Source organism: Bos taurus, chromosome 13 (assembly GCF_002263795.3).
Source record: "Bos taurus isolate L1 Dominette 01449 registration number 42190680 breed Hereford chromosome 13, ARS-UCD2.0, whole genome shotgun sequence".
NCBI lineage: Eukaryota > Metazoa > Chordata > Mammalia > Artiodactyla > Bovidae > Bos > Bos taurus.
This window is the reverse complement of record NC_037340.1, coordinates 33,763,460-33,775,859: the sequence shown is the minus strand read 5'-3', so window position 1 is coordinate 33,775,859 and position 12,400 is coordinate 33,763,460. Positions and strand designations below refer to the sequence as shown.

The following is a 12,400-nucleotide window of genomic DNA, read 5'->3' as shown; positions in this document are numbered from 1 at the left end:
TTTAAGTATTATTTTGCTGAAAAGAGGGTCAATGGGTCTCAGCTATAAGACTGACTGTTTGTAACTAGAGATGGAAGAGGAAAGTAAAATTCAAATACTCATTAATCAGACTTCTGTTTTATAGTTAAGTTCCCAGAATTCGTCATAGTTTCTGCCTTATGATCATCAGTAAATGAAAATTTGTTCACAGATGTTTTACACCAGGCAAACTTAGCTCTCACTTTTTGTGTTAACCTGTTTATAAAAGGCTTTAATGAAGCAAACAAAAATTAAGTATATAAAGAATTCACCTAATGAGTTTACTGATGATTTTTGTAAACTAGTGTTCAATCATAATAATACATAAGGAATTACAGCTGTGAATCTGTGTTTGTATTTTCCTCTGTAACACTCTCCAAGTCCATGACAGTTATGATAAAGCTATTTTGCATGACTGTTGTGTGTTTCACTGTCCAGGCTTTTTCTGTGTCACTGACCTTGATGTCTCCATTTTTTCCATCAATTTCTGATTGAATCAAATGAATACTAGAGATAAATTTAATCTTTTTCTCAAATACTTACTATAAGAAGATGTGACTGTAAAATAATTACAATATCCTGTTCAAGTATGTTTTGCTATTTTTGTCTCCTTAAATATTGCTACCAATGGGGCTTCCTGTAATCGTGGTAACCTTGAAAAAGTTTTCACATGGCTAAATTTTTCATGAAACCTAAATTTTAACTGTATAAAACACTCTTCACACCTTTGAAGAATAAACTGGGAAATTTCAGTTAACGACACCCAATAACATGAAGAGAGTCCCTTTAACACCATTGGCAGCTTACAAGTGGCAGAAGAACGTCTGTCAGCACTTCGCCCCCCTTGTTGTTTAGTTGCTCAGCTCAGTTGTATCTGACTCTTGGCAACCCCATGGACTGTAGCCCGCCAGGCTTCCCTGTGCATGGTATTTCCCAGGCAAAAATACTGGAGTGGTTTGACATCTCCTCCAGAGAATCTTCCTGCATCAGATATTGAACCCACATCTCCTGATTGGCAGGCGGATTCTTTACCACTGAGCCACCAGGAAAGTCCTCTCCCACCTTACAAAGCTGTAAGAAATTGTGGGAAACCTCTAAACTTGTGGAAAATGTGTGAGTTTAGGATGGAAGTCTTCAGGAAAGACACAGGATCTTAGGAGCCCAATCCCACTGCAGGCTCCCTGCAGAATTCTTCCACCTACAGGAGACCCTGCCTCCAGTTTTCTCCCTAACCCTCACCCAAAACTCTGAAGATTCACCATCAAGCAAGGATTCTTGTTTAAAAACACAGAACTGCCTGCATTGTTTTTCCAACTTGCCTCTTAGGAAAGTGATAGGACAAACCTCCCTCTTTACAAGGAGACAATGAAGTTTAGTTCACAAAATTCTAAGGTCCTGGAAGATACAATTTAAAGACCACTTTTAAGAAATAGAGTCTTGATTTTCACTTAGTAAAACCCAGAAGGTAAGTAAGTGATGCAGTTAGAAATTCACAACTGTTTAGCCAACTGGTAAGTTAAAATGTTCGGCAGACTTTTCATAAATTAATGATCCAGAGGCAACTAAGCGTGTTCTCTGCAGCGTCCTTTCTTTCGGTGCCCGCCGACCCTGGGCTGCTTTTGCTGTTGTGACTGCACGGCCCCCTCACCCGAACCTTCCCTTAGAGCCTGCTTTGGTCAGGTTGTCGAAAGCAGAAATCAAAGTGGTTCCTTCAGCTCTGCTTTTATTTATGTCTGTCGTTTATCCTGTAATCTTAAACGAACTTTTTCTACTTCCTTTTCTCTAGGATGAAAGGCAAGACACTAGCTCAGAAGGAGTATCCAACGTAGAGGATCAGAACGACTCCGATTCCACGCCCCCCAAAAAGAAAATGCGGAAGACAGAAAACGGAATGTATGCTTGTGATTTGTGTGATAAGATATTCCAAAAGAGTAGCTCACTGTTGAGACATAAATACGAACACACAGGTATGTATATTAAGGAAGCTGCCAGTTTTGCAGAGTTGAATTGATGACTATTTCCATAACCAGAAGTGCCCCAAGGCCTAGCGGCTCCATGCCATTGTATTTCATAGCTGTGCCCTTATTTTCAGGTAAAAGGCCCCACGAGTGTGGCATCTGCAAAAAGGCGTTTAAACACAAGCATCACCTGATCGAGCACATGCGCCTGCACTCCGGGGAGAAGCCCTACCAGTGCGACAAGTGCGGGAAGCGCTTCTCCCACTCGGGCTCCTACTCCCAACACATGAACCACCGCTACTCCTACTGCAAGAGGGAGGCCGAGGAACGGGAGCCCCCTGAGCCGGGGGCCGCAGGCCCAGGGGTCCCGCCCGAGCAGCATGCGGGGCAGGGCGACTCGGACGAGAGGGAGAGCTCGACGCGGGAGGAGGATGAGGACAGCGAAAAGGAGGAGGAAGAGGAGGAGGAGGAGCGGGAGCTGGAGGAGCTGGAGGAGGAGAAGGGAAGTGGAGCGGCGCGAGGGGCGGAGGAGGTGGAGGAGGAGGTGGAGGACGGAGAGGAGGAGATGGACGACGAGGAGGACGAGGACGAGGAGGCGGAGGATGATGGGGAGAGAGCAGAAACGGAAGGTGTGGGGCAGGGGGCGGGGGCTGGAGGCCAGGCCCACAGCTTAGAACACAAAGTCAGTGAGGGCAGCGAGCAGGTGTCCGAAGAGAAAACAAATGAAGCCTAATAGTTTTTCTAGAAAAGAAAGAAAATTCTAATTGGTAATGAAGTTTTGTTCTATATTATACATGCTTTTCATGGAAACACAGTAACCTGTATACTGTGATTTCTGTTCACTACTGTGTAAAGTAAAAATTTAAAAAAACACAAAATCAAAAAAAAAAAAAAACCACACAAAAAAAATCCGGGTGTGCCTGAACCTCAGACCTAGTAATTTTTCATGCATTTTTCAAAGTTAGGAACAAGTTTGTAATATGAAGCAGATTAGAAAACTTAATGACTCAGAAAGCAGAGATTTAACAGGTTAAAGAAAGCTGATTGATTAGATGAGCACCTGACATTGTTTCATTTTATCAGTATTAATTAGCACTCTTACGTTAGTTTATTCTTAAGCTGTACAATTGGGAGAATTTTATAATTTTTTATTGGTAAACATATGCTAAATCCGCTTCAGTATTTTATTATGTTTTGTAAAATGTGAGAACTTCTGCACTACAGAATTCCCTTCACGGAGAAGTATAATGCAGTTCCAAACCGTGCTAACTACCTTTTCTAAATTCAACCTAGAAGGTAGTCATTTCTAATATTTAGATGTCACAGTAGAGCGTATTCTCATTTAAAGTGTATTGTTAGCCTTAAGAAAGCAGCCGCTAGAAGAGCTGAAGTTTCTTACTCATGTGGTTTAAAATGGAGTTGACGAGATTGCCGTTGAGTTCTGATTGCAGGGACTAACAGTGTTGATACTGGTGAGACAGCAGAGACGTCAGAATCAGTGTTCGTAATTGTGTTTGCGTACGTGGTACACAAATATGAAGGATGTGATATGTATCTCCTCTGGCCTTAAGCAAGACCTGTGTGCTGTAAGTGCCATTTATCAGTATTTTCAAGGCTCTGACCAGCCTCCGTTCATGCGTGGCCTACAATAACTAGCATTTGTTGATTTGTTTCTTGTATCAAAATTCCAAAATAAAACTTAAAAACCACTGACTCTGTCAGAGAAGCCAAACACTGGGACATTTCACCCTTTAATTCCTCAGTATTCATTTTGCGTTAATTGACTTTCAGAATTTCTCTACTGAAACGAAAGGGAAATTTTCTAATCTGCTTTATCCATGTACTTGCATTTCAAACATGGACCTGCCATTGTTATTTGGCTCATAACTGTTTCCAAATGTTAGTTATTATGGACCCAGTTTATTAACAACATTAGCTGATTTTTACCTATCAGTATTATTTTATTTCTTTTAGTTTATAGATCTGTGCAACATTTTTGTACTGTATGTCTTCAAACTTGGCAGTATTAATACCCTTCTTACTGACATATGTACTTTTAGTTTTAGAAAACTTTTATATTTATGTGTCTTATTTTTATATTTCTTTATTTATTACACAGTGTAGTGTATAATACTGTAGTTTGTATTAATACAATAATATATTTTAGTATGAAAATTTGGAAAGTTGATAAGATTTAAAGTAGAGATGCAATTGGTTCTCTTGCATTGAGATTTGATTTAACAGTGTTATGTTAACATTTATACTTGCCTTGGACTGTAGAACAGAATTTAAATGGGAATGTATTAGTTTTACAACTGCAATCAAGTCATTTTACCTTTACCCAGTTTTTAATATAAAACTCTTAAATTTTGAAATTCACTGTGTGACTAATAGCATGATGCTCTGCGGTTTTATTAAGAGATTAGTCTAACCATAAAACTCTCATTTCCTTAGGAAGCCAAATTAGGATAACCTCATGTAAACAGTGTTGGGAACAACGTTTAACATTTTGTGCCAATTTGTTCCTGTATTCATGTATGTAAGTTACAAATCTGACTCTTCATTTTTAAGTTCCTTGTTACACCATGGTCATTTTCTAGTTTTTTACCAGACTCCCCATCTCACAATAAAATGCATCAACAAGCCTGACTTGCTGTCCTTCTTTTAATCATTGTCAAGATTTTCTCTGGAGGACTCTGTAAAGTAGGTATACAGTCATCCTGCTCTGGGTGTATCTTGGGCTGAGTTTGGGTAAACTCAGTGGTTTAGACATTCCCCACTAAGTCAGGGATTTTCCTGCAGCTGGTGTTTCTGGGAATGTCAGAGGTGACAACGAATGGCCAACTGAGAGCTTGCGTCCTCGTCCAGAAGCTTTTACTCCCGACTCCGGATCCGTGACCTCTTACCCTTGGGGAGCTGGGTTTCACAGTCTTTCCTCTGCGCTCCCACAGCCTTCGCCTTCCTCACCTCAGCCCTTACACTCTCACTCACGCCCCTCCCACCAGGACCAGGGTCCTCTGGACCACCTGCCAGGTCACTCTCCTGCCCCAATGCCCAGCACAAGTCCATGCGGCCGTGTGTGCTGAATGATAATATAATTTGCATGTTAAAAGAGCTCAGCTATGTCTTTACTACTCTTTTGCTTCTGTATATGTTAAATGATTTCAGCAATTTGGTAATGTCCTTATTCAGGTCCTATTAAACACTAGACATAATAGACAAATAGTAAACTCTGCCTGTCCGCCTGCCTTTCTGTTCTGATTTGTGAGTTTATTTCTAGGTGTATTCTTGTGCTTAACCTCAAGGTACATGACACAGGTGCTCAAGGCCTCTGGGAGGAGTGCCAGCACCCATCCTAACAAATTCCATGAGGACCCGCTTCCCTTCTGATGGCCTCATGTTCCCAGCGTGATGCCTCACTTCTGTCACTGAAAAAACCTCCCCAATAAGCACAGTAGAGGTTTAGGAAACAAGAATAAATAAGTAACCCTTCTTAGGACACATTCATACTATAATCACTCTAACGGGAAGCTCAAAGAAGTCCGTGCTCGATTTATACGGGTAAATGGCTAATGAAGGAATTCTAGATTCATCAGAGAAGTTCTGAAGATGACAACGCGTCAGCACTTCCCATCACTCCCCCAAATCCAGTAACAGGGTGTCACTGACCTGTGCCACATGCACAGACTCCTTGCTGCTGTTGTCAAAGCTGATTTTGCAGAAGCCTTACAAGACAGAAACACCATGTGCCCATGAACACACACATATTAAGGAGCAGAATAAAATATCTGACACTAAGAGCCATGCTCTTAACTAGCCTGTATCACGTCTCATGTGAGAATAGCCTACACTATCTACATCTGAACTTAAGCCTGGCTGTAAGTAATATGAGTAGAAGTTGTCAGCAAGACTAATACACATTTCATAACATGGAGAAAAAGAGAAGGAAGGGCAAAGACTTTTTTTTCAAATCTGTGTAAACTTAAAATTAGCCATGAAAACATGAAAATGCAAACTTAGACTTCTTAAGATCAATGGGAGGATATATTAGAACAACTATAATATGGACTTCGAACCTTAAAAAAAAATAGAACATAAATTTCTCTGTTCTGGTGAACAAATACAGTGCACTCAACAATTCACATTTTTTCTTAACAACACATGGGACATTCATGAAGAGAAACCATATTATGAGCCATGAAACAACCTTCAAATTCTAAAGGATTAAAAACAAAGTGGCTTTCTCTGACTACAAAATAAACTAGAAATCAGTAACAGAAATACATCTGGAAAATCCCCTCCCCCTGCCCTACAAAACTATTTGAATCTATGTTAACATGTTTCTCAGTAAACACTGACAAAAAGAACTAAGTAAAAATGAAAGTCCAACATCAGAAGTTGTCGTAACCAGTAAAAGCAGTGCATATAAGGAAATTCATAATATTAAATGCTTACATTAGAAAAGAAGGCATAAGCTTCCCCCTTTGGAAATTAGAAGAATAAAATTAAATCCAAACCAAGGAAAAGGCAATAATAGAAGAAGTCAATGGCATAGAAAACAGAAAAGCAATAAGTACACCAATGAAATTAGAACCTGATTCTTTGAAAAAATTGATAAACCTCTAGCCAGGTAGATCAAGAAGACACATCATCAAGAATAAGAGAAGATATTCTTCTTGCAAATTCTACAGGGTAGAAGGATGAAAAGGAAGTATTGTAAACTTTTTAAGCCAATGAACTTGAGAGCTTTGATGAAAATGACACAACCACAACTCACTATAACAAGAAATAGATAACCTGATTAGTCCTAATCACAAAGAAACTGCTAGTTAAAAACCTTCCCACAGGACTTCCCTGGTAGTCCAATGGTTAAGAATCCAGCTGCCAATGCAGGGGATGTGGGTTCAATCCCTGGTCCAGGAAGACCCCACATGCACTACGCCTGTGTGCCACAAGCTCTAGAGCCTGTTCTCTACAGTAGGAGAAGCCACTGCAATGAGAAGCTAGCCCATCACAACTAGAGTAGCTCCCACTTGCCACAACTAGAGCAAGCCCGTGCACAGCGACAGAGACCCGGGGCAGCCATAAATGAATAAAGCTTTTTAAAAATCTTCCCACAAAGAAGACTCCAGGACCAGATGGCTTCACCAGTGAATTCTACCAAAATTTTACAGAAGTTATTGTACAAATTCCTCACAAGCTCGTCCAGAAAATAAAACACATTTCTCGCCTTAGTCTGTGGAGCCAGCATTAACCTGATAGGAAAATCAGACAATGACATAACAATAAGTAAAAACTTCACACTAATATTTCTCTGAATGTAGATCCAAAAATCCTTGACAAAGTATTTGGAAATCATTTTGAGTAGTGTATCAAAAGGAAAATACTTTATGACCAAGTGGAATTTATCCCAGGACTGCAAGGTTGTTTTGCATTCAGAAACCAATTAACACCATTTGTACATACTTCTATCATATTTACAGAGCAAAAAGAAAAGCCACATGATCATCTTAACAGGTGTAGAGGAAGCACCTGACAAAATTCTACACCAAGTCATAAAAGTCCTCAGCAATCTACGAATAGAAGGAAATTTCCTCAATCTAATAGAGGGCACCTGCAACAAACCCCATAGTTATTACAATAATTTTGAAAAATTGAATGGTTTCTTCATAAAATTACGAACAAAGCAAGAACGGCTACTCTCACTCTTTTTTTAAAGTATTGTATTAGAGGTCCCATCAGGTGCAGCATGACAGGAAAAAGAACGCCACACAGATTGAGAAAAGAGAAGTAACTTTTTATTTGCAGATACAAGGTCATCATGCAAAAATCTATCATTTTTATAAAATGGAAATTTAATTTTTTAATATATGAAACATTTAGGGATAATTTATCAAATATGGGCAAAACCTGGGCACCAAAAATACTAAATACAGCTAAAAGAAAGATGCAATACAAATGAGAAGATAGTCCATGTGTATTGATTAGAAGATTGACTGAATGTCATTGCTGTGTCAGTCCTCCTCAAATTCATCTATTGATTCAACATGATTCCAGTGAAAACTGAAGCCATATAATTGTGGAAATTGACAGCCTTATTCAACCTTTATATGGAAATGCAAAGGACTTCAGGTAAGCAAAACAATTTTGGAAAAGAAATAAGTTGGAGGACTTAGATTACCTGATTTCTAGCCTTCCTATAAAGTTGCAGTAGTCAATACAGGGTTGTATGGGCATAAGAATGTACATACAGATCAAGAAAACCATTAAAAGTTAGGAGGAGACCCACATATTCACAGCCAATTGATTTTTGCCAAAGGTGCTAAGGTAATCCAATGGTTAAATGATCATCTTTTCAAAATATACTGTTGATATTAGAACTTGATCCTTATGTCACACCATATGCAGGAAAATGAACTTGACCTTATGTCATACCATACACAGAAATTATTTCCAAATGGATAACATACTTAAATACAAGAGCTAAAATTATAAACCTTCTGGAAGAAAACATAAGGAATTCTTTGTGATCTCCAATTAGGCAAATAGTTCATAGATAAGACACAAAAAGGATGAATGAGTCATAGAAAAAAGTAATTGATGACATTACAACTTAAAAATTTTGCTCTCCAAAAGATACTGTTAAGAAAATCAAAAGAGAATACAGACTGGAAGAATACTTGCACACACTCATTTATATACCTAAGAGTATGGGTAATACTAAATACTGCGCAGAATAGAAAGCAACCGGAACTCTCATACATTACTAGTGGGAATTTACAATAATACACCCACTTTAGAAGATAGCTTGTCACTGTCTCATAAAGTTAAATACAGTTAAATTCTTACTCACTGGAGACATATTAGTATGTCTTTTGTTATCATTATTGATTGGAGACTTAGCGATACATTTTTAGAGAGTAATACAATTAACATGGGCTTCCCTGGTGGCTCAGAGGTTAAAGCATCTGCCTCCAATGCGGGAGACCCGGGTTCGATCCCTGGGTCGGGAAGATCCCCTGGAGAAGGAAATGGTAACCCACTCCAGTATTCTTGCCTGGAGAATCCCACGGACGGAGAAGCCTGGTAGGCTACAGTCCATGGGGTCGCAGAGAGTTGGACACGACTGAGCGACTTCACTTTCTCAATTAACATAGCTGTGTGAAGTTAGAAAGAAAGTGAAGTCGCTCAGTCGTGTCCAACTCTGTAGTCTACCAGGCTTCTCTGTCCATGGGATTTTCCAGGCAAGAGTACTGGGGTGGGTTGCCATTTCCTTCTCCAGGGGATCTTCCTGACCCAGGGATTGAACCCAGGTCTCCTGCATTGCAGGCAGATGCTTTACCCTCATAGCAGTTTTAGCCATAATAGCCAAACCAAAGATAACCCAGATATGTAGCAACCAGGGAATAAATACACCACACTATTCCACACAATGGAATACCACTCAACAATAAGCAACACATACAACATGGATGAATCTGAAGAGCAGATATGCTAACTATAACATGAAGAGTGGTGGCCATACAGGAATACACCTTTGCAAAAACTGTAAAAAAAAAAAAAAAAAAAAGTAGCCTTTCAATGCCTCCATTTTCTTTATTAATTAAAAGAAGATCAAAACAAAACAGGGAGTAAACGCTGGCTTTGTGTTCTAAGTATATTGAGTTGTGTTGCAAAGACTCAATATTTCTGTTACTGGATTAGGCTTTTTTTAGAGTACTAGAAAGTGGGAAGGAAACTCTTAAATGCAGACATATTCAAGGCAAATTACAAGTTAAAATTTTTTTAATAATCTCATCTTCAGAAAATGCTATGTTCTACTATTACTCTGGGGCTTGTCTGTTTTCTTATCGTAAAATAAGTACAATATAAACTTTACCATTTTAACCATATCTAAGTATACAGTTCAGTAGCGTGAAGTATATTCACCATGTTATACTATCACCACTATCCACTTTTCGTCATCTCCAAACAGAAGCTTTGTACCCATAACTCCCCACCCTTCCCTCTCCCCAGCCTGTTAACCTTATTATGCACTACTGTATTTTCTCTATGAATTGGTCTACTCTACATACCTCATATGAGTGGAATCATGCAGTATTTGTCCTTTTGTGTCTGGCTTATTTCTCTTAGCATAACCGTTTATATTCAAGGTTCATCCATGCTGTAGTATGTATCAGAATTGCATTCCTTTTTAAGGCTAAATAATATTCCACTGACTGTATATGCCACATCTTGTTTATCCACTCATCTATCAATAGACATCTAGCTATTTCCACCTTTTCTGGCTATTGTGAATAAAGCTTCTAGGATCACTGACTTGTTGAGTTCCTGCTCTCAGTTCGTTTGGATATATACCTACAAGTGGCACTGCTGGATCAAATGGTAATTCTAACTTAAACTCTTTGAGGAGCTGCCAAACTCTTCCACAGCAGTACATTATTTTATATTCCATCAGCAATGCACAAGCATTTCAATTTCTCTATGTCCTTATTAACACTTGTTATTCTGTGTTTTGATAATAGCCATTCTAATTGGTGAACACAGTACAAGAAGCAATGAACAAAACCATCCCCAAGAAAAAGAAATGCAACAAGGCAAAATGGTTGTCTAAGGGCTTCCCTGGTGGCTCAGAGGTTAAAGCGTCTGCCTCCAATGCGGGAGACCCAGGTTCAATCCCTGGGTCAGGAAGATTCCCTGGAGAAGGCAATGGCAACCCACTCCAGTACTCTTGCCTGGAGAATCCCATGGAGGGAGGAGCCTGGTAGGCTATAGTCCATGGGGTCGCAAAAAGTCAGACATGACTGAGCAACTTCACTTTCACTTTCAAGGAGGCCTTACAAATAATTGAGAAAAGAGAAGTGAAAGAAAGGCAAAGGAGAAAGGGAAAGACATACGCATCTGAATGCAGAGTTCCAAAGAATAGGAAGGAGAGATAAAAGTCTTCTTACGTGAACAATGCAAAGAAAAAGAGGAAAACAATAGAATGAGAAATACTAGAGATCTCTTCAAGAAATTAGAGATACCAAGGGAACATTTCATGCAAAGAGAGGCTCGATAAAGGACAGAAATGCTATGAACCTAAGAGAAGCAGAAGATACCAAGAAGAGGTGGCAAGAATACACGGAAGAACTGTACAAAAAAGATCTTCAGGACCCAGATAATCACGATGGTGTGATCACTCACCTAGAGCCAGACATCCTGGAATGTGAAGTCAAGTGGGCCTTAGAAAGCATCACTATGAGCAAAGCTAGTGGAGGTGATGGAATTCCAGTTGAGCTATTCCAAATCCTGAAAGATGATGCTGCAAAAGTGCTGCACTGAATATACCAGCAAATTTGGAAAACTCAGCAGTGGCCACAGGACTAGAAAAGGTCAGTTTTCATTCCAATCTCAAAGAAGGGAAATGCCAAAGGATGTTCAAACTACCACACAACTGAGTTCATTTCACATGCCAGCAAAGTAATGCTCAAAGTCCTTCAAGCTTGGCTTCAACAGTATGTGAACTGAGACCTTCCAGATGTACAAGCGGGGTTTAGAAAAGGCAGAGGAATCAAAGATCAAATTGCCAACATCTGTTGCATCATAGAAAAAGCAAGGGGATTCCAGAAAAACACCTACTTCTCATTCACTGACTACACTAAAGCCTTTGACTATGTGGATCAAAACAAACGGTGGAGAATTCCTATATGGTAATACCAGACCACGTTAACTGCCTCCTGCAACACCTGTATGCAGGTCAAGAAGCAACAGTTAGACCCGGACATGGAACAGACAGACCGTTTCAAAATCGGGAAAGGAGTGCATCAAGGCTGTATATTGTCACCCTGCTTATTTAATTTACATGCAGCATACATCATGCAAAATGCTGGGCTGGATGAAGTACAAGCTGGAATCAAAATTCCTGGCAGAAATATCAATAACCTCAGATAAGCAGATGACACCACCCTAATGGCAGAAAGGGAAGCAAGACTAAAGAGCCTCCTGATGATGGTGAAAGAGGAGGGTGAAAAAGCTGGCTTAAAACTTAACATTCAAAAAATGAAGTTCATGGCATCTGGTCCCATCACTTCATGGCAAACAGATGGGGAACAGTGACAGACTTAATTTTCTTGGGCTCCAAAATCATTGCGGATGGTGACTGCACCCATGAAATTAAAAGATGCTTGCTCCTTGGAAAACAAGCTATGACCAACCTAGACAGCATATTTAAAAGCAGAGACATTACCTTGCTGACAAAGGTCTGTATAATCAAAGCTATGGTTTTTCCAGTAGTCATGTATAATGTGAGAGTTGAACTATAAAGAAGGCTGGGTGCCAAAGAATTGATGCTTTCAAACTGTGGTGTTGGAGAAGACTCTTGAGAGTCCCTTGGACTACAAGGAGACCCAACCAGTCTAATAAAGGAAATCAACCCTGAATAT

The 12,400-nt window shown here is 39.6% G+C and overlaps 1 protein-coding gene, 1 long non-coding RNA gene and 1 other non-coding gene across 3 annotated transcripts in view; 2 read left to right on the top strand and 1 right to left on the bottom strand.

The window, feature by feature from the left end:
• Positions 1–4,625, top strand: part of ZEB1 (zinc finger E-box binding homeobox 1) — a 196,785-nt gene extending 192,160 nt beyond the window's left edge. The window contains 2 exon segments of the mRNA NM_001206590.2: positions 1,805–1,985; positions 2,111–4,625. Of these exon segments, the coding sequence (NP_001193519.1) occupies positions 1,805–1,985; positions 2,111–2,709 (780 nt within the window). The 3' untranslated portion in view covers positions 2,710–4,625.
• LOC104973755 (uncharacterized) overlaps positions 1–12,400 on the bottom strand; it is a 61,977-nt gene that overhangs the window by 15,899 nt on the left and 33,678 nt on the right. The window lies entirely within an intron of this gene.
• On the top strand, positions 10,596–10,668 carry TRNAW-CCA (transfer RNA tryptophan (anticodon CCA)). The gene has a single exon. It is a non-coding gene; the product is annotated as a tRNA-Trp (tRNA).